Source organism: Bufo gargarizans, chromosome 4, assembly GCF_014858855.1.
Source record: "Bufo gargarizans isolate SCDJY-AF-19 chromosome 4, ASM1485885v1, whole genome shotgun sequence".
NCBI lineage: Eukaryota > Metazoa > Chordata > Amphibia > Anura > Bufonidae > Bufo > Bufo gargarizans.
In genome coordinates, this window is record NC_058083.1 from 199,435,367 (window position 1) to 199,457,724 (window position 22,358).

Sequence of the window (22,358 nt, forward strand, 5' to 3'; positions counted from 1 at the left end):
TGCCTCATTCCTCAAAGATCTTGGAGGAATTACACCCAGCATCTGCATGCGCTTGTAATAGTGCAGCTGTTTCTTTTATATAGATAGATAGTTAGAGAGAAATGACCTGTGATCCTAGTTTCAAATCTGACCAAGGACAACATCTGCATGGAGTTTGTATGTTCTCCCCGTGTTTGTATGGGTTTCCTCTGGTTTCCTCTCACACTCCAAAGACATACTGGTAGGGAACTTAGACTGTGAGCTCCACTGGGGACAGGGAGTGATGCTAATGTCTGTACAGCGCTGCGGAATATGTCAGTGTTCTAGAAGTGAGGAAAATAAATAAATGCATCTCATGTTATTTCCTGTAGTTCCGTTTGCTCTCATTGTCTTTCCTTCCGTGTAGATGATATGAAGCAGCAGATGATATCAGGACGCTGAAGACTCGTAGACAGCGTTATACAAAGTCAAGAAAAGGAAGCTGCATAAATGCTATAAAGCTGCGGCAGGTGGTCGGCTGAAAATAGGAAAATATTTTAGTTGGCCTAGCGTTACTGTAGATTGATTAATTCCTCCTGGCGCCTGCACAGTAATGAGCTAACGGACGACGCTCCCTCATTTACATAATGGGATTTTTCTTTCTGTAAAGTAACATAACTATTAATGGCTGGCAACAGCTCGTGATTTGGGTAACAGATTTGAAGATTTAGTTTTGCAGTTTGATGAGCAGATGTCTGGAGTGAAATACAAGCAGGAGACGCGGAGAAGTCTTTTTATGGGCTGAAGAAAATTATTTTCACACAAAATAAAAAGTTATTTAAAATTCAATCACAAAAAGATATAAACGAGCAAATAAACTGCAGCAATTAACGACTAGAAAGAATCTATAGCTACTTCACTAGTTACAAAGGCACAAAAGTTTAAAGCGCTGTTTTTACAGTTTATAAGGCTGAATAAAGCCCTCCATCCGTCCATCCAGTTCGGCCTGGTATCCTGCAAGTTGATCCAGAGGAAGGCAAAAACAAACAAACTGTGAGGTAGAAGCCAATTTTCCTCACTTTAGGGGAAAAAAAAATCCAATCAGGCAATCAGAATAACTCCCTGGATCTACAACTCATCTCTAGTAGCTATAACCTGTAATATTATTAAGCCCCTTTCACACGGGCGAATATTCCGCGCGGATGCGATGAACACATTGCACCCGCACTGAATCCCGACGCATTCATTTCTATGGGGCTGTTCACATGAGCGGTGATTTTCACGCATCACTTGTGCGTTGCGTGGAAATCGCAGCATGCTCTATTTTGTGCGTTTTTCACGTAACGCAGGCCCCATAGAAACGAATGGGGTTGCGGGATAAGGTGACGGTTAGAATGGTACTATTTTGGTGGGCAAACGCCTTTTTGATCGCTTGCTGTTGTACTTTTTGTGATGTAAGGTGACAAAAAAATGGTTCATTTAGCACAGTTTTTTTTTTTTACGTTGTTCATCTGAGGGGTTAGGTCATGTTGCCAAAAAAGTGAAATTTTTAAATTGGATCTCTATATTTCATTAATTCTTGTGGAACACCTAAAGGGTTAACAAAGTTTGCAAAATCAGTTTTGAATACCTTGATTGGTGTAGTTTCTTAGATGGGGTCACTTTTATGGAGTTTCTACTCTAGGGGTGCATCAGGGGGGCTTCAAATGGGACATGGTGTCAAAAAACCAGTCCACCAAAATCTGCCTTCCAAAAACCGTATGGCATTCCTTTCCTTCTGCGCCCTGCCGTGTGCCCGTACAGCGGTTTACGACCACAAATGGGGTGTTTCTGTAAACTACAGAATCAGGTCCATAAATATTGAGTTTTCTTTGGCTGTTAACCCTTGCTTTGTAAAAGTAAAAAAAATATTAAAATTGAAAATCTGACAAAAAAGTGAAATTTTGAAATTAGATCTCTATTTTCCATTAATTCTTGTGAAACACTTAAAGGGTTAACAAAGTTTGTAAAATCAGTTTTGAATACCTTGATTGGTGCGGTTTCTTAGATGGGGTCACTTTTATGGAGTTTCTACTCTAGGGGTGCATCAGGGGGGCTTCAAATGGGACATGGTGTAAAAAAAAAACTGTCCAGCAAAATCTGCCTTCCAAAAACCATATGGCATTCCTTTCCTTCTGCGCCCTGCCGTCTGCCCGTACAGTGGTTTACGACCACATATGAGGTGTTTCTGTAAACTACAGAATCAGAGCCATAAATATTGAGTTTGGTTTGGCTGTTAACCCTTGCTTTGTAACTGGAAAAAAAATTATTAAAATGGAAAATCTGCCAAAAAAGTGAAATTTTGAAATTGTATCTCTATTTTCCATTAATTCTTGTGAAACACCTAAAGGGTTAACAACGTTTGTAAAATCTGTTTTGAATACCTTGAGGGGTGTAGTTTCTAAAATTTTTGGGTGGTTTCTATTATGTAAGCCTCGCAAAGTGACTTCAGACCTGAACTGGTCCCTAAAAATTGGGTTTCTGAAAAATTTCAAGATTTGCTTCTAAACTTCTAAGCCTTGTAACATCCCCCAAAAATAAAATATCATTCCCAAAATGATCCAAACATGAAGTAGACATATGGGGAATGTAAAGTAATAACTATTTTTGCAGGTATTACTATGTATTATAAAAGTAGAGAAATTGAGACTTGGAAATGTGCAATTTTTAAAAAAATATTTGTTAAATTTGGTATTTATTTTTTTTACTTCATTTTACCAGTGTCAAGAATTACAATATGTGACGAAAAAACAATCTCAGAATGGCCTGGATAAGTCAAAGCGTTTTAAAATAATCACCACTTAAAGTGACACTGGTCAGATTTGCAAAAAATGGCTTGGTCCTTAAGGTAAAATAAGGCTGTGTCCTAAAGGGGTTAAGTGTCAATATTTGTATGAAACTATAGGGTGGGCCCCTAGAGTCACTTCTGCTGGTGGGCTCTTGGCACTCCAGTCCAACACTGTACCTATCTATCTATCTTACATCTATGTATCTCATTATGCATTTGTCTGTCTCTCAATCTATCAGGATAGGGATTTCTGTAGGCCCCATTCAGGTGAATAGAACTGATTTTCACTTGCAAAAATGTCCCTGTACTAAAATCTTCCACATGTGAGGCCACCCTAAGGCCTCATGCAGACGGCCGTTGCATACAGCGGGTCCGCAATACACAGACCCATTCAGTACTATAGATGAGCACATGTGTGTGTACAGTACTATAGATGAGCACATGTGTGTGTACAGTACTATAGATGAGCACATGTGTGTGTACAGTACTATAGATGAGCATATGATGTGAGTACAGTACTATAGATGAGCACATGTGTGAGTACAGTACTATAGATGAGCACATGATGTGAGTACAGTACTATAGATGAGCACATGTGTGTGTACAGTACTATAGATGAGCACATGATGTGAGTACAGTACTATAGATGAGCACATGTGTGAGTACAGTACTATAGATGAGCACATGATGTGAGTACAGTACTATAGATGAGCACATGTGTGTGTACAGTACTATAGATGAGCACATGTGTGTACAGTACTATAGATGAGCACATGTGTGTGTACAGTACTATAGATGAGCACATGTGTGTGTGTACAGTACTATAGATGAGCACATGATGTGAGTACAGTACTATAGATGAGCACATGTGTGTGTACAGTACTATAGATGAGCACATGTGTGTACAGTACTATAGATGAGCACATGTGTGTGTACAGTACTATAGATGAGCACATGTGTGTGTGTACAGTACTATAGATGAGCACATGATGTGAGTACAGTACTATAGATGAGCACATGATGTGAGTACAGTACTATAGATGAGCACATGTGTGTGTACAGTACTATAGATGAGCACATGTGTGTGTACAGTACTATAGATGAGCACATGTGTGTGTGTGTACAGTACTATAGATGAGCACATGTGTGTGTGTACAGTACTATAGATGAGCACATTATGTGAGTACAGTACTATAGATGAGCACATGATGTGTGTACAGTACTATAGATGAGCACATGTGTGTGTGTACAGTACTATAGATGAGTACATGATGTGTGTACAGTACTATAGATGAGCACATGATGTGTGTACAGTACTGTAGATGAGTACATGATGTGTGTACAGTACTATAGATGAGCACATGATGTGTGTACAGTACTATAGATGAGTACATGATGTGTGTACAGTACTATAGATGAGTACATAAAGTGTGTACAGTACTATAGATGAGCACATGTGTGTGTGTACAGTACTATAGATGAGCACATTATGTGAGTACAGTACTATAGATGAGCACATGATGTGTGTACAGTACTATAGATGAGTACATGATGTGTGTACAGTACTATAGATGAGCACGTGTGTGTACAGTACTATAGATGAGTACATGATGTGTGTTCAGTACTATAGATGAATATATGATGATAAGTACATTACTATAGATGAGTACATGATGATTAGGGATGAGCGAATTTCATATTTTGAAGTTTGTGTGCAGGTTCGTGTTGTAGTATTTACTGAATTGCGTTATGGATTCCGTTACTACGGACCATAATGCAATTCCATGACGGAATGCCTTCCTGTTTGAGGCCTTGGTGACCCACTGTGCACCTGGAGAAGTCTTTGATGGTGGCTTCAATCAATGGCGTGCCTCTTCCAGAATGCCTTCCGTACCTCACTGTGCCCACCTCCAAGTGGGACTTCTTCACTCTGGGAAGTTCTCATTCTATGTTCTGCCTGAATCTATGAGTCTCCTGCTTTTGGGGTTACCATAGCTCCACCTTCATGCACCTATGATCAACTGGGATAATCTGAATATTTTTCATTGGGGTCCACTATGTCATTCATAATGACTGACTGCTGTGCTTCCTCCCTTGAGACCACAGATTCTGGCCAGTTTTCAGGGCTTGCTTTCTTCTTATGTCAGCTAAGCAGACTGTCCCATCGTCTTGTCGCCTGGAACCACTCCACCAGCAGTGGCTACCCACTGTCTCTGCCTGATAATGTTAAGGAGAAGCTTAAAATAGGATTCATCCGGAAGCCCTCCTTCCCTGTGGGAGTTGGCTTTTTCTTCTTCTTCAATAAGAAGAATGTTTTTCTTTGGCTATGTGTTGTGATTAAGATCACGTTGAAGAACAAGTACTGTACCTTCATTGCCTAATCCCTGAGCTCTTTGATAGACTCCGTGGAGCCAGAGTGTTCATGTAATTGGATCTCCAATCCATATAAGAGAGGGAGACAAGTGGAAGGCTGCTTGCAGGATGGCCGTTATGAGTACCTCGTTATGCCCTTTAGCTTGTGTAACACTCCTGCTGTTTTCCATAGATTAATTAACAACGTTTCCCATGACCTGCTTAATACCTGTGTCATGGCCTACCTAGACAACATCTTGATCTTTATACCAGAGACATGTCCATACTGTCCTTCATCGTCTTCCAAGTTGAGAAGTACCTTTTAGAGAGATGTTCCCTTCCTTTCCGTGGTTATATCATCTCCAATCATGGTATTTAGATGGACCCAGAGAAGCTGGCTGCAGTTCTAGATTGGCCCTGTCTTACAAGCCTGAGACCATCCAATGGTTCTTGAGTTTTGTCAATTATTACCAGCAATCCATTCCACACTTTTCCATGCTCACAGACCCTATATTTGCCATTATCTGGAAGGGAATGGACACCAGAGGCTGAGCCTGTATTTCTGTCCCTCAAGCAGCCTCAATTCTCCACAATCCAGAGGACTCCAAACATTTCTTTCTGGGGTATACTCATCCTTTCTGGGGTATACTCATCCAGAGCGGTCCTTACTGAAAGGAGTTCTTCTGATAAGATGGTTACCCATGGCTTTTTTAGAGAACAGAGAACTAGTCAGTATTAATTGGCCCTGGAGGAATGGTGTCAATGTCTTGAGGGTGACTCTCATTCTATCATCTTCACTGACCATAAAAATTCAAAGGGTTATCCAGTAATAGATAATGATGACCTATCCTCAGTATAGGTCATCATTATCAGATCGGCGGGGGTCCGAGTCCCGGCAACCACGAAGATCACCTGTTCCAGGGAGATCCCGCGCTTACTGGAGCTCTGGTGAATGCAGCTATCATCTGGCGTCTCACCCAAGCACAACGTCATACATAATACAACGGCTTTCCTTGATATTGCAGCTCAGCCCTATTCACTTTAATGGGGCTGAACTGCAACTAGGCCATATGACCGATGTACGGTGATGTCACATAGCCTAGGAAGAGGGCGTGGTGCTTCCAACACCTGATTGGCAGGGGTCTTGGGTGTCAGACCCTGCCGATCTGATATTAATTACCTATCCTGAGGATAGGTGATAAATATTAGTTACCAGATAACCCCTTTAACTTCTCTTCAGTCAGCTCAGTGTTTCAAGCTCGGTGGTCACTATTTTAATTCTGTTTTTTCACCTTTCTGAGAAGAATACCAAGGCAGATGCCCTCACTTATTTATTCGACTCTGCTGACCAGTGTAGGAAGGCGCAAGGGTCCGTCGTTGACGAAAGGTATGTGTCACCGAGGTTTCCTTTTCAAGTGTCAGCGGCAGCTAGTGCTGGTTGACACGTTACTATTTTAGTATGGCTGTAAGCTTAATCGGGGCCGACTCTTACTGGGAGTAGCCAAAGTGCTGGGTGGGTGGCTTCTCCCCACGCTCCAGGCTGGGTCTTTACTGGCCTATACCAAACCCAGCCAGCAATCTCAGCTGGGTGTGGATTACTCCTCTCTGACACATCAGCGCTGTCAGTCCCTGTGTGTTTTTGGGATTTGAAAACTTGTGCCGTGCAAAAGGGCTGGGAGCCGCATGCTGAGAAACAGGCCCCTAAAGCCTCCTGTGGACCACAGGTGGAGAAACTAAAAACCAGGTGAATATTTTTGTTCTGTGGAATTTTCATGGTGTGAACAAACACCTAGACTGCAAAATGTCACTTTTTGTTTTTCCTTATGTGTGAATAAAACAACTGTTTAAGTTAAAGACTTTGTGGTTGCCTCTATACTGCGTCCGCTAGCCTGTCTACCAGAGCAAATCCCCACACCAGGTAAAAGAGCCCCAGTTATGTTTAACCAGAAAAATCCACAAACCGATCCCACCCTTTAGGGAAAGGAAGAGAGAGAAGAAAAATTTTTTTTTTTTTTTAATAATCCTAAAACCAAACCATATATCCATTCAAGGGAGAAATTCAATTTAACAATTATTCGATTCCATCTCAATTTCATTTATTAAAACCTGCAGCCTTAAGAGATGCAGCCTTCTGAAGCCTTATATATCTATACAGGTTAGATTGCCAATTATCGAAAGTTGGAGATATCTCACTTTTCTAAGAATCTCTCTCAAAGCAAGACACAGGACTCTAGAAATCACATTTTTCCCCTTTTTAGGACATAATTCCTCAATTTCCAATCCCAAAATACAAGTAAGAGGATTTCTCAATGTTGATGTGACAAATATTTGTTCAAGAAAACTGCAGACTTCCTTCCAAACATGATTCAACTCAACACGTTCCCATTCCCTTTAATTTCCCCTACCCAGACCAAGGTGGCTCCAACTGCCCTGGAAATTGGTATATAACACCTTTGATAATTTTTAGAAAAACATGTTATCTCTTTTTGTTAATTTTTTATGAATTTCTGCTTGCCCCTTCCCTCGTGTATTTGAGTGACACTGACATACATAACTATGGGGAAATGCCCGTTTGACGGTGTTAAAAAACAGTGTGTTTAAAAACGCACCGCGCCGTCACATGTGTTATACTTTTTAATATTACAAAGCTTTGAAAAATTGTCCATTACTAGTAAGGCGTTGGCCGGGTCTTTAAAGATGGCTCCAGCTCCGGAGCGGAACAGGCGCCATATCTGCAGGGGGGGCCTGCTGTTTCATACAGCAGACACTACCGGCTCATGTCCGTGACCGGTGATAATGCCGGTCACGAACATTTAACCCTTTGGATGCTGTGGTCAATCCTGATATACATCATGGATATTGCCATTTGCAAAAAAGCCCATACTAAAAAAATATTTTCCTCATACGGCAAATGGAAAAACAGATGTCAAAATGGCCAGTTCGCAATTTTTGGTATTTTCATTTCCCACAAAAAAAATGTAAAGTGATCAAAAAGTCATACCCCAGAATGATGTCAATGAGAAGTACAGATCGCCTCACAAAAAATGAGCCCTCACAAAGCCCCGCACACAAAAAAGTTATAGGGGTCAGAATATGGTGTCGAAAAAATAAAACTGCTTTATTTCAATGGTTTTAATTTTTTTATCAGTATTAAAATGCAAGAATAACTACACATATAAGGTATCACCGGATTCATACTGACCTGGAGAATGAAAGTAACCAGTCAGTTTTATCACACATCACCCGTAATACTGTAGCGGAATTGCTGTTTCTTACAATTCCACCCCATTTGTAATTTTTTCCTGCTTCCTACTACATCATGTGCAATATTAAATGGTGGCTTTGGAAATTTCCATAGCCCTCATACGGCTATGTGAACGGAAAAATTTAAAAGTTCTGGCAATGGGAAGGCAGGGAGCGCAAAACTAAAACAAAAGAATCTCCGGGGTAGACAGGGTTAGCCCCTTAAGGACCCTGCCATTTTTCACCTTAAGGACCAGGCTATTTTTAGCAAATCTGACATGTGTCACTTTATGTGGTAATAACTTTAAAACGCTTTTACTTATCCAGGCCATTCTGAGATTGTTTTCTCGTCACATATTGTACTTCCTGACAGTGGTAAATTTGAGTCAAAATATTTCATTTTTATTTATAAAAAAAATACCAAATTTACCAAACATTTTGAAAAATTAGCAATTTTCAAAATTTCAATTTCTCTGCTTTTAAAACAGATAGTGATACCTCCTAAAATAGCTATTACTTTACATTCCCCATATGTCTACTTCATGTTTGGATCATTTTGTAAATGACATTTTCTTTTTTTGGGACGTTAGAAGGCTTAGAAGTTTAGAAGCAAATCTCGAAACTTTTCCGAAAATTTCCAAAACCCTCTCTTTAAGGATCAGTTCAGGTCTGAAGTCACTTTGTGAGGCTTACATAATAGAAAGCACCCATAAATGACCCCATTTTAGAAACTACACCCCTCAAGGTATTCAAAACTGAGTTGACAAACTTTGTTAACCCTTTAGGTGTTCCGCAAGAATTAACGGAAAATGTATATGAAATTTCAGAATTTAACTTTTTGGCAGATTTTAATCAATTTTTTTCCGCTAACAAAACAAGGGTTAACAGCCAAACAAAACTCAATATTTATTATCCTGATTCTGTAGTTTACAAAAACACCCCATATGTGGTCGCAAACTGCTGTACGGGCACACGGCAGAACGCAAAAGGAAAGGAACGCCAAATGTTTTTTGGAAGGCAGATTTCACTGGGTTATTTTTAAGCTGTCATGTCACATTTGAAGACCCCCTGATGCACCCCTAGAGTAGAAACTCCAAAAAAGTGACCCCATTTTGGAAACTACGGGATAAGGTGGCAGTTTTGTTGGTACTATTTTAGGGTACATATGATTTTTGGTTGCTCTATATTACATTTTTTGTGAGGCAAGGTAACAAAAAATAGCTGTGTAACTGGGAGTCAGCGGTGCGCTCTCTCCCTGGAGCGTCGGCGGCATCCCATGCATCAGGAGGAGCGAGGACGTGGCCGGCGTCCTCGTCTCCTTGGTAACAAGGGGGCGGAGAGTATTCGGCCGTGCACGCTTCCTCAGCGTGGCCGGCGCCCTTCATCACCTAGACAACGAGCAGGGAGGGGGGGTAACTGAGTGCCAATGGCAATGAGTCGGCACTCAGGTGTATGGATGTGCCGGACATGGGTCACGTGATGCTAGCCACGTCACGTGACCCATCAATTAGACCTATTTAAACAGGTAACCTGAAGGTCACAGGTTGCCTGTGATTGGTCTTGCTACTTCACTAGTGTTCCTTGCATGTGTGACTTCTTTTGTTTGACCTCGGCTTGTATTTGACTTTTGACCTTGTGATAGCCCTGGTACTGACGCGATCTCTTGGCTCCTGACCTCGACTTGTATTTGACTTCTGACCTTGTGATACCCCTGGTACTGACGCGATCTCTTGGCTCCTGACCTCGGCTTGTATTTGACTCCGGTTGCGGATCTTACCCGTCCTGGGAAGCCTTTGCTTCTGTGTTTTCTGTCTGTGTCTTTTGTTCCCTCCCTTTATTGTTCCTTCCTTTAGGCCCCTGCACGTACGCAAGCTAGGGAACTGCTGCCCAGTTGTACCCTGTCGGTTAGGACGGACCGTGCAAGTAGGTAGGGACAGAGGTGTGGGTGGAGAGTAGGGCTGCACTTATCCCTACATTTTCGTGACAAGCTGTTTTGGCACCGTTTTCATTTTTTGTTATTTACAATGTTCATCTGACAGGTTAGACCATGTGGTATTTTTATAGAGCAGTTTGTTACGGACGCGACAATACCATTTTTTTGTTTGTTTGTTTCAATTTTACATAATAAAGCTTTTGAAAGTCACATTTTTTGGGCGACTGTCTTATATAGGGGCTAATTTTTTTCGGTATGAGATGACGGTTTGATACTATTTTAGGGTGCATATGACTTTTTGATCACTTGGTATTATACTTTTTGTGATGTAAAGTAACAAAAAAATTGCTTTTTTGACACCATTTTTATTTTATCTTTTTGACTGTGTTCCCCTGAGGGGTTAGGTCATGTGATATTATTATAGAGCAGGTCGTTACGGACGTGGCAATACCTAATATGTCAACTTTTTTTATTTATTTAAGTTTTACACAATAATATTTTTGAAACAAAAAAAAAATCATGTTTTAGTGTCTCCATTGTCTGAGAGCCATATTTTTTTTTAGTTTTTGGGCGATTGTCTTAGGTAGGTTACCATTTTTGCGGGATGAGATGACGATTTGATTGGCACTATTTTGGGGTGCATATGACTTTTTGATATTTTTTACGGTGTTCCCCTGAGGGGTTAGGTCATGTGGTATTTTTATAGAGCAGGTTGTTACGGATGCGGCGATACCTAATATGTCAACTTTTTTTATTTTTTTTACATTTACACAATAAAAGCATTTTTGAAACAAAAAAAAAATCATGTTTTAGTGTCTCCATAGTCTGAGAGCCAACTTTTTGGGGTCTGATCCTCTTTACAATGCATGACAATACTTCTGTATTGTAATGCATTGGCTGTAAGTGTATTACCAGTATAATACAGGGGCTTGATCTCACAGGCTGTCACGGAAAGCAGCTACGATGCCTAAGGAAGGCATTGGGCTGCCTTCCCTGCCGTCGGGTCCCCGTCAGAGCAGCGCGGGGACCTGATGACCGCTCCCACCCTCTCCACACATCGCACGTGCCGCGGTCAGCGCTGACTGCAGCACATCTAGGGTTAATGCGCCAGCAACGGTGTTTTCATCGATGCTGGGGCATACAGCAGGGGTCCGACTATCAGTTACTGCCGGACCCCTGCCGCTGATTGGGTGGGCGCAGCTCCTGCACCCGCCTGATCAGTGCGCCATACATGTACGGCGCTGGTTCTTAAGTCACGGGCACCAGCGCCGTACATGTACAGCGCGGGTCCTTATGGGGTTAATAGTGGTGGCAGGAGGCGATTAGTAGCCAGGAGTAGCAGCTGCCAGTGACAGGAAGAGATTTAAAGGACAGATCTATTCTTCAGCCAGAGCCGGAGGTGTGTAAAAATCCTCCCAAATCCAGGCTTGGTTCCTTTTGACAAAAGTGATGTTTTGGACACTGGCGGAGGAAAAATTGGTCTGTTTGGGTGTCACCGCACCCCCTGCAGAGCTGAAAACCCTCATTGAGATGACAAAAAAGAAAAGACAATGAACACACTGGGCCAATTCGGGCCACTGTTCGTCTGCCTGCCCAGAAGTCCATGAGATGAGAACAGAGTATGTGCCAAAGACAAGACAAAGTCTAGGTAGGCCTAAACCTGGGTGTTGAGGCGAGAGGTCTCCACTTGGCATATGAAAAATTTGTTCCATCATGTTGATGAGACTGAACTGGCTGCTGCTGCGGTTTCTGGCAGTGGGAGGGGTGTGACTTGGCAGAGAGGGGTCTCCCTGTCAGACACACTGGTGGCAGGCGTCTACTCGCTGAAAGCTGCATACCCAGTGTTTCCTGGCAATAACTTAATTTGGCCTCCATTTCTGTGGGAGGAAAACATTCCCCCATTTTGCTTTGATAGCGAGGGTCTAAAAGCATGGCTGTCCGGTAATCATCAAACTGCTTGAGATCAATAATCTGCCTGTCATGGTAGTAAGCAAGCGAGTCTACAGGTAGCCATTCTGAATCCACTTCTGACTTTGGCAAAAAATCCAGCAGATCTAGCTCAAAACCTACTCCAAAAAACTCTGTTTGGCTGTACCCTAAGGGTCAGTATGGCGATCAGAAAGGGGTCAGGTACATGGGTAGTCAACAGAACACATTTGCAGGGAACATACCAAGCTAAAGAACCTTATTGCTCAGGCAACTTCCCACTGGTGAAGCTGCCTTAAATATCTACAGGTCGACAGCCATTGGCTAATGAAGATTAGGACCCACACGCACTTGCTCTTTAAGAGTCTGAGGGAGTGAGTGAACAGGATGGCAGCACGAGGGGTACCTGGTCCGACGGGTAAAGAGAGTGAAACAGCGGTGGCTAGCTGCTGCCACTGTAACAGTTCTTGACAGAACAAAACCTGATGACTGGCTCCCTTTAATCAGACATAATGGGCCAGATTTATCACGACTCTGACAGCTCACTCCACTTTCACATATGGCTAAAGTCAGTTTTAGCCAAGTCAGATTTATGATCGCCCCTTTAAGACTGTAATAAATGTGGTTTGACGGTCGCAGTTTATCAGTCAGTAAGCAGCTTTACAAAAGTCGCACGTTTTTATGAAAAAGTCGCATGTTCTATTAAAAAGTCTCATAAGATAAGCATGGTCCTCACTGGAGTGAACTTGCGACTTTTTTGCGACTTTTAAAAAAAGTCCCAATAGTAAATCTGTCTAGAGATTCATTTACATACGAAAACACGCCCACTTTCAGAAAACTGGCGAGCATAGTGCAGAGCAGAAAAAAGTCGCAAATTTGTGCGCAGTTTTAGCCTTTGGGACTTTTTTGCGACTTTTCCACTCCACAAAAGTGACTTTGCCTAATGATATATCTGGCCCAAGGTGTATTGGTCAATTATAATGATTATTACTCAAATGATTGCTGGGGCTGCCTCTCGTATAATACAGCACTGGTGGCTCTCTGATCCTTGTCCTGCATACTGCATGGGGGGTCACTTATATACAGGGGTCCCGGCCTGTGCGGCACACTGTGTGCAGAGCATGTCTCAGTGAGAGGATGATAGAGTGAAACGCACACGTGGAGATACGCTCACTGTATGTACTTATAATGAACTCCACTGTAAATTTCATGAAACGTGCAGTTTTTATTTAACTTTTATTTTTAACCTTTATGAATAACCAATAACATGAACACAAACACGGAAGCTCTGTTACCATATGTGAAGCAATATGGCCGCATGGATGGATCACTTGTTGTCGCACAGAATGGCTACTCCCCTTAGTACCCAGTGGTCACTGGGCTGACTGGTCATCAGGGACACTGTGGTCACATAGTTGTGGTCGGTGCGTTCAGGCTTTTTATACACTGGACATGAGTATAAACTGGGATCTGTCACACTGGGGGATTTCACTGCAAATATGTGCAGCACCGGAAGCATGGTGAACAGGACCTTGGGGGTGCACTCAACCAGTTTGCTGCTCCTTCTGTCCCAACCGGCTCCCTCCAGGAAAAGTCCATGTATGTAAACCCCGTCCTGCAGGAGACACAATAAGATCCCCAAAAACACTCATGAAAGGAACAGCTACCAAAAACATAAAGAATATTTGTAGAAGGGGCGGCTTTATACTGCTTACCTTTATCCATGAATCTGTGCACCCACCTGTGACTCCCATATAGTCACTGCACAGTTGCATTTTCTGTGTGACTATAGTAGAAGTCTAAAGATTGGATTCCATTATGTGTGACTATGGATAAGTTATAGAAAAGTTATTCAGAGGTATGTGAGTACAGGGAAGTGATTCTTGAAGACAGGACATGTTCCATAATGGAGAAGTGATTCAGTAAGATCACATAGTAAAGTGAGCATGGAGAAGCTAGATAGGACATAGCCAAGTAAGGAGAAGTAATTTGGTGAGATACGAGCGTTATGCAAGTCCAGAGAGGTGATTCTTAGAGACAGGGCATGTTCCAGGATGGGGTGGTGATTCAGGGAAATTGTGGAATTAAGTTAGTACTGTGACCTAATTCTTGAAGATTGTTAAGAAGTGGTTCAGTAAGATAGCTATGTGAGCATAGGGAAGTTATTCTTGAAGATAGGACATATTCGAGTATGGAGAAGTGGTTCAGTAAGATCATAGTTATGTGAGCATGGAGGAGTTATTCTTGAAGATAGGACATATTTGTTATAGCGAAGTGATTCTGTGAGTACAGAGAAGACAAGTGTCACGCCCTGCCCTGTGGGTGTTCTGAGGAGATCTGTCAGAGTTGCTGCATGTGACTCAATCAGACAGTTTGTTTTGTTGTGGGTTTGAACAGAATTCCACCTCCTCCCAGGTGTTGGTCTTTAGGTAATTGGTGAGGCTATTTATTCCTCCCTCTCCCTATAGCCTAGGCGGGTTTTTAGTTCTGCCTTGTGTGAGCTCTGGAAGTTTAGTAGCTCTTCTGCTCCAACAGATCTCTAGATAAGTCCTTTTCCCTTCTGTGTCTTTTTTACTAGGCCTCTAGGGCGACGCTAGCTCTTTCGGTTGTTGAAGGAGCTGGGTGTCTCTTTCCCTCTTCCCTACAGCTGAGGCTACTTTCACACTGGCGTTTCTGGGTCCGCCTGTGAGATCCGTTTCAAGGCTCTCACAAGCGGCCCAAAACGGATCAGTTCAGCCCCAATGCATTCTGAATGGATAAGGATCCGTTCAGAATTCATCAGTTTGCCTCCGTTCAGTCTCCATTCCGCTCTGGAGGCTGCCTGCAGCGTTTTGATGTCCGTCTGACGAAACTGAGCCAAACGGATCTGTTCTGACTTACAATGTAAGTCAATGGGGACGGATCCGTTTTTACTGACACAATATGGTGCAATTGCAAATGGATCCGCCTCCCATTGACTTTCTTTGAATCAAGTAGTTTTTATTAAAACATTTTACCCTTTTGTATAGATAAGCGTACATCAAATACACAGTGACATAAACAAATGAAAGCCCAACTTGGGCACAATAACACACAAAGTATAAACCCTGAAGGGTACCCCCCCCCACCCCCCCTTTAACCCACACCATACCACAATGTCTGCTCAGTTTTCTCCTCCAAAAATCCTGAGAAACATCCATCTCAGTTTCTACCATAACCCGTTCATCCATACCGTCCCATTATCATGTTTCACTTCATCTTATTCTAGGCAACCATCCTAATTGCAAGGACAGAAGACGTCCAGTGGGAAGTCCTGGCGTACTCAACCACGGTCCCCATATAGATTCAAACTTCTTACTCACACCTCTTTTATAATACACCCCCCTTTCATGCCCAATTATCACATTCATACGAGCAATAAATTCCTCCTTAGTTGGTACTGCAGTGCTTATCCAGTATTTGGCTATTAATTTCCTGGCTTGATACAATAAGTCAAAATGGATCCGTTTGCATTATCATGAACAAAAAAAAAATGCAAACGGATCCGTTCTAAACAGATACAGGCATTTGCATTATAGGTGCGTATCCGTCTGTGCAGATACCAGACGGATCCGCACCTAAATGCAGGTGTAAAAGTAGCCTGAGAGTTTGGTTCAGTGTTATAGTCTTAGGTACGTGAGCATGTGCATATCTACCATCGAGATATGCAAATGGGTATAGCAGATTAGGGAAAGCGTTTTAGGGATTGCTAGGAGGTGACCCCTTTGTTTCCTAGCATTTGGGGCCTAGTCAGTTGTTTTGTTTGCTTTGCCGTGTTCTGTTTCCTTCCCTTATCAACAAGCTATGTATCAGTATGGAGAACTGATTCCATGAGTTGACAGTGTTATAAAAGCTCAGGGAAATGAATCTTGGAAACAGGACATGTTCCAGTATAGAGAAGCAATACTGCCAGATTGGTGTTATGCCAGTATACAGACATAATTTTTTTAAATCTGTGACACGGGCAAGTGATTTCTATAAATAAGCGATTCACTGAGATATGTGTAACTGTAAAAAAAAGTGGTTCAGTGAGACTGGTAATGTATTTGATTTGTAAGACCAGCAATGTGTCAGCATGGGGAAATGATTCAGTGAAATATGTGTAGCTATGGGGAAGTGACTTGTGTGACTGGCAATGTATGAGCAAGGAGAAGTGATTCACTGAAATACATGGTATGTACACATCTGGGATAAGGATGTGTAACTATGGAGAAATGGTTCAGTCAGACAAGCAATACAGTATGTGAGTCTTGAGGAGTGATACAGTATCTTGTGTGGAGAAGACAAATGGTTCAGGAAATGTTAGCAGAGTTAAGAAAGGTTAAAGGGACAAAAAGGGGTATACTTTTAGCCAAATATTGAGGATGAGGCAGATTTGCTTTTCCAGACTCAAGTGTTACTAATGCCCACCATACGTATTTCATGTGGCATTCCAATGTAGATACGCTTTGTACTTTGCTCTGGGAAAGCTGGGTGACGACACTTATGGCTGATATCAGGACTCACAGGAACACTAAGGCCTCTTTCACAAAGGCAAGATTTCCGTGCGGGTGCAATGCGTGATGTGCACGCAATCCACCTGCGCTGAATCCGGACCCATTCACTTCTATGGGGCTGTGCACATGAGCAGTGATTTTCACGCATCACTTGTGCATTACGTGAAAATCACAGCACTCTCTATATTGTGCTTTTTTCACGCAACACAGGCCCCATAGAAGCGAATGGGGCTGCGTGAAAATCGCAAGCATCCGCAAGCAAGTGCAGATGCAGTGCGATTTTCACGTATGGTTGATAGGAGGTGATCGGGATGGAGACCCGATAATTATTATTTTCCCTTATAACATGGTTATAAGGGAAAATAATAGCATTCTTAATACAGAATGCTTAGTAAAATAGGGATGGAGGGGTTAAAAAAAAGAAAAAATAATTTAACTCACCTCATCCACTTGTTCGCGCAGCCCGGCTTCTCTTCTGTCTTCTTCTTTGATGACAGGAGGAAAAGGAGATGTGGTGACGTCACCATGGTGATGGATCATGTGATGAGCGCAGTGACATCACCACAGGTCCTTTTCCTCCTGTCATGAAAGAAGAAGACAGAAGAGAAGCCGGGCTGCGCGAAGCCGGGCTGAGCATTCTGTATTAAGAATGCTAAAATTTACAGAATACTGAACCCAAACCCCAACTTCTGTGAAGAAGTCCAAGTTCGAGTTTGGGTACCAAACATGCCGATTTTTCTCACGCGCGCGCAAAACGCATTAAAACGCTTTGCACTCGCATGGAAAAATCGTGCATTTTCCCGCAACGCCCGTGTGAACCCAGCCTAACAGAGACGCACCACATCCTCTGTCCTTACATGACTTGGCAGAATATGGTGTAAGGGAGAGCTGGGTGTCAACTCATATTGCTCATCACCCAGCTTTTCCTGAACGATGCATAGTAACGGCTGAACCGATGTGGAAAGAAGAGGTGGACTGCTGCATGCTGCGTTCTGAAACTACACCTGAGGGGCAAAAAACATTGCCTAATAACACTCGTAGTAAAAGACACTTGTGTGATCTGAAATTCATATTTCCCATAGACCTTCACCTAAGAAAGTGAATACTCACAGAAGGTGGAGCAGGGATTTCTTCCTTCATGTGCTTCAGTACCACATTCTGCACAGTCACAGAGTCCAGAGCCCATCCCCTGTGTTCCCGGGCAGCTTCTTGCCTGACAGCGGTCAGAAATCCTAGAAAACATGAACAGGTCAGCTCAACACATCCACACGTCATACCCCAGACCCTGCAGTGGTTTCGTGTTTTATGTGTGTCCTGGAAAGTCAAGCAAACATCAAATGTACTTCACGTTTCTCCTCATCATTTTAAAGACCTCTGCTTGTTGTCAGTGACTGGCTCTAGGTGTTGGGAATGGTTCCATCTACTGAAAGGTGTGAAGCTGATTTTGGAAGAAATCATAGACAAACAATAACATCTAAAATAAGTGCAGTGTGCTCCTGCAAGGTGATAGTGTTGAATTGTGAAGGTATCTTATGTACTACATTTCTTCTTGAGATGTGTGAATATGGGGCTAATTATTGTCTCAGGGCAGCTGCTCCACCGATCCCCTCTAGAGGGGGCTTCTGCCTCAGAGTCAGTCTGAGTAGGAGAGAGCGAAGGAAAGCAGCAGGGGAGTCTGGCAGGGAGCAGCCAATCAGCTGGGTGCAGGAGGAGGCAGCATCTGAATACCGCCCGCCTCCGAGGGAGCAAATGGAAACAGAACTCAGTCTGTCATACAGGGGCCCACCCAGTGCTTGAACTCAGAGAGTGACTCAGGGAGGATTCGGCCTGTCTACTCCATATTGCATCCTCAGGGTGAGATATTCGATGCTACTGTGTGACAGACAATGTGCCACCTCTACAAGTGCCCGTGTGAACTATATGCCAGGCTACTGCAGTAAAGCCTGATCATTGCCTGCCCCAACAAAACCTGCATTGCTACAGTACTACATTATCTCGCACTGCTGAGCTACCTACAGCAACGGCACCCCAACTAACACCAGGCAGGAGGACCCCAAAACCGGGGTGTGCAGCCCAGTGGAGCGACATAGTAAGAGGACTGCTACAATGAGTAACTACTACCTCTATTATTCCTACAACCACTCTAATCCTCTACTTCCCCCTTCGATTCGCTGCATAAGCAGCACTCCAAGGACACTCAAATGAAATGTTGAACATATTAGAGTAATTTATTTCAGCATCTCATTTGAGGAATATATTTATCAGATTTGGGGGCTGTGGGTTGGAATTTTTGCCCCTTCATCCAGGACACCATTATTGAGGTCAGACCCTGATGTTGTAGGAGAGGGCCGGGCTCGCAGTCTCCGTTCTGGTGTTGGATGGGGTTTAGATCGGGGCTCGGTGTAGTAGGTCAATGCCTTCCAGACTGCCCCAGTCATGTCTTTATGGAGCTTGTGCACTGGGGGAATAGAATAGGGCCTTCCCCAAACTGTTCCAACAAATCTGGAAGCATAAAATTGTCCACAATGTCTTGTCTGCCAAAGAAGTAAGATTTCCCTTCACTGGAACTAAAGGAACGAGGCTGAGCCCTGAAAACTCTGCATAGGTTTACCCCTCCTCCACCAGAGTTTACAGGTGGCACAGCAATGTGGGCATCATTAGTAAAGAGACAGACCCTGCTGTCCTCACTGAACACTATTGTTTGCCATTGATGGCCACATCAGAGTTCTCAGGGGCTGAAGAGCATCTACTGTCACATAGGACCAACACCAGGTGTCATGGTGCTGGGAGCAGTAGCTACCATGGCCATTCATGGAGGCACATTGCCCAGCCTTCAGTATGTCCAGGACATCATGGAATCAGTCCTGATGCTTTATTAGATTCAGTTAGGAGACCCCAAAAAGGTAACTCTGCCAACGTGCTTTTCAGGGTCTCCAACAACTCTCCGGGCTAGCTTAATCACCAGATCTCTTCCCCATCGAGAATATCTGGGACTGGACAGGGCAAAGGTTTTCCAATGTACAGCAGCCAACAATCACCTTGTCTGAACTACGGGACCAAGATGAAAGAGCTTGGAATGACCACAGGAGGATATCCAGCATCTGTGTGACCACCACCACAGGAGGATATCCAGCATCTGTATGACCGCCACCACAGGACGAAATCCAGCATCTGCATGACCGCCACCACAGAAGGATATCCAGCATATGTATGACCGCTACCATTGTAGAATATCCAGCATCTGTATGACCGCCACCACAGAAGGATATCCAGCATATGTATGACCGCTACCATTGTAGAATATCCAGCATCTGTATGACCGCCACCACATGAGGATATCCAGCATCTGTATGACCACTAATACGGGAGGATATCCAGCATCTGTATGACCGCCACCACGGGAGCATATCCAGCATCTGTATGACTACTAACACAGGAGGATATCCAGCATCTGTATGATCACCACCACAGGAGGATATCCAGCATCTGTATGACTGCCACCAAAGGAAGATATCCAGTATCTGCATGACCGCCACCACAGAAGGATATCCAGCATATGTATAACCGCTACCATGGGAGGATATCCAGCATCTGTATGACCACTAATACGGGAGGATATCAAGCATCTGTATGACCACCACCACGGGAGGATATCCAGCATCTGTATGACCACTAACACAGGATGATATCCAGCATCTGTATGACTGCCACCACAGGAGGATATCCAGCATCTGCATGACCGCTAGCACAGGAGGATATCCAGTATCTGTATTACGGCTACCATGGAAGGATATCCAGTATCTGTATGACCACCACCACAGGAGGATATTCAGCATCTGGATGACCGCCACCACAGGAGGATATTCAGCATCTGCATGACCGCCACCACAGGAGGATATCCAGCATCTGTATGATGGCTACCCTGGAAGGATATCCAGCATCTGTATGACCACCACCACAGGAGGATATCCAGCATCTGTATGACCGCTACCACAGGAGGATATCCAGCATCTGTATGAGTGGCAGACTGTATGGCAGCAAGAGGAGATGCCATCCAGTATTAGTGTGACTGCCTGCAAATGTACCCTCCTGTAGAACTATATATATAATGGGCCAGATTTATCATTACTCTGACCGCTCACTCCACTTTCACATATGGCTAAAGTCAGTTTTAGCCAAGTCAGATTTATGATCGGCCCTTTAAGACTGTAATAAATGTGGTTTGACGGTAGCAGTTTATCCGTCAGTAAGCAGCTTTACAAAAGTCGCACATCTTTACGAAAAGTCGCTTGTTTTTATGAAAAAGTCGCATGTTCTATTAAAAAGTCTCATAAGATAAGCATGGTCCTCACTGGAGTGAAATTGCGACTTTTTAAATAGTCCCAATAGTAAATCTGTCTAGAGTTTCATCTACATAAGAAAACACGCCCACTTTCAGAAAACTGGCGAGCATAGTGCAGAGCAGAAAAAAGTCGCCAATTTGTGCGCAGTTTTAGCGTTTGGGACTTTTTGGGGGACTTTTTCACTCCATTATTCTGACCTGAGCTAATGATAAATCTGGCCCAGTGTGTGTTATATATATATATTAAGCAGAGCTGCCACCTACCACAACTCACCATGATATAAAGTTGCTTTATAATTGTTTTTGCATATGATGAATTCAGCTACATCTACATGTGTTGCCGAATATCTGATAATCCAGCACTCGTGTTGGATGAAACCAATTTCACTCTGCTGTATGAATGTTTTTTCCCCTTTTAGCATTGAAAGCTTCACCGGTCACTGTGGAGAGAGGCCACACAAAGTCCCCATCCGGACGGTAATTTATGAGCAGCGCCGTGTGGAGATGTCGCTGCTGAGAACATCATTGATGTGCTAATGAATGTTTGTGGCCATAAAACAGCAATGTGTGAATGAATGTTCGGAGGCTGCCGTGATAATTGCTGCTGGAGAGATTGTGTTCTGTAAGTTAAGGTAAAGGAGACGGGCGCAGTGAATGGCTGACAGCGCTGCTGGGGCGAGATAGCGCCTTAAATGAGGATGTAGAGTAACTCCTGACTGGTTTAATTGCTGACTGAGTGTGGACCCTCTGCATGTTGTACGAGTACAAACCCTTTGGATTGAAAAACCCAGTCATCCAAAAGACGTTTGGTCTTCCTTCATAAATCCACGAAGTGAACTGACGGCTCCTCTCCAGCAGCTCAGTGAACCAGAATCCAAGCGTAGCAGAAGCCCACGACGCCTTCCTCCAGACATTGGGAACACGAGTACTGTACACGTCGTCCAAGACATCTCTAAGGCTCTGGAGGAACAATAAAAACATATGGCCAAGTTAAAAAGTTTAATATTCTGGTCACTATTTCATAATTTTTTTCATAAGTTCCTCGGAAAGCTGGGTGACCATCAATATGGCAGCTGTTACAGCATTCATTAGGGGCGTCATCCAGACTGCAGAAATAGAACGAAAGCCGGTGTTCTAACAAAAATCCTTACTTCGTGAAAATATCTTACCCCTCGTGACTTTGGGGGTGTGCGCCTCAGCGCAGGCGCACTACCACGGCACGAGTAAGGTAAAATTACGGGGAGCGCTGACTCAAACACCGCC

The 22,358-nt window shown here is 43.3% G+C and overlaps 1 protein-coding gene across 1 annotated transcript in view; it reads right to left on the bottom strand.

Annotated features, from left to right (window-relative positions):
- Positions 1–13,525: 13,525 nt before the first annotated feature.
- DNAH8 (dynein axonemal heavy chain 8) overlaps positions 13,526–22,358 on the bottom strand; it is a 478,630-nt gene continuing 469,797 nt past the window's right edge. Inside the window, exons 92-94 of the mRNA XM_044291082.1 lie at positions 21,866–22,055; positions 17,864–17,985; positions 13,526–13,854 (exon numbers count right to left, since the gene is read on the bottom strand). Coding sequence (XP_044147017.1) covers positions 13,567–13,854; positions 17,864–17,985; positions 21,866–22,055 — 600 coding nt within the window. The 3' untranslated portion in view covers positions 13,526–13,566. The remainder of the gene's footprint in view (positions 13,855–17,863; positions 17,986–21,865; positions 22,056–22,358) is intronic.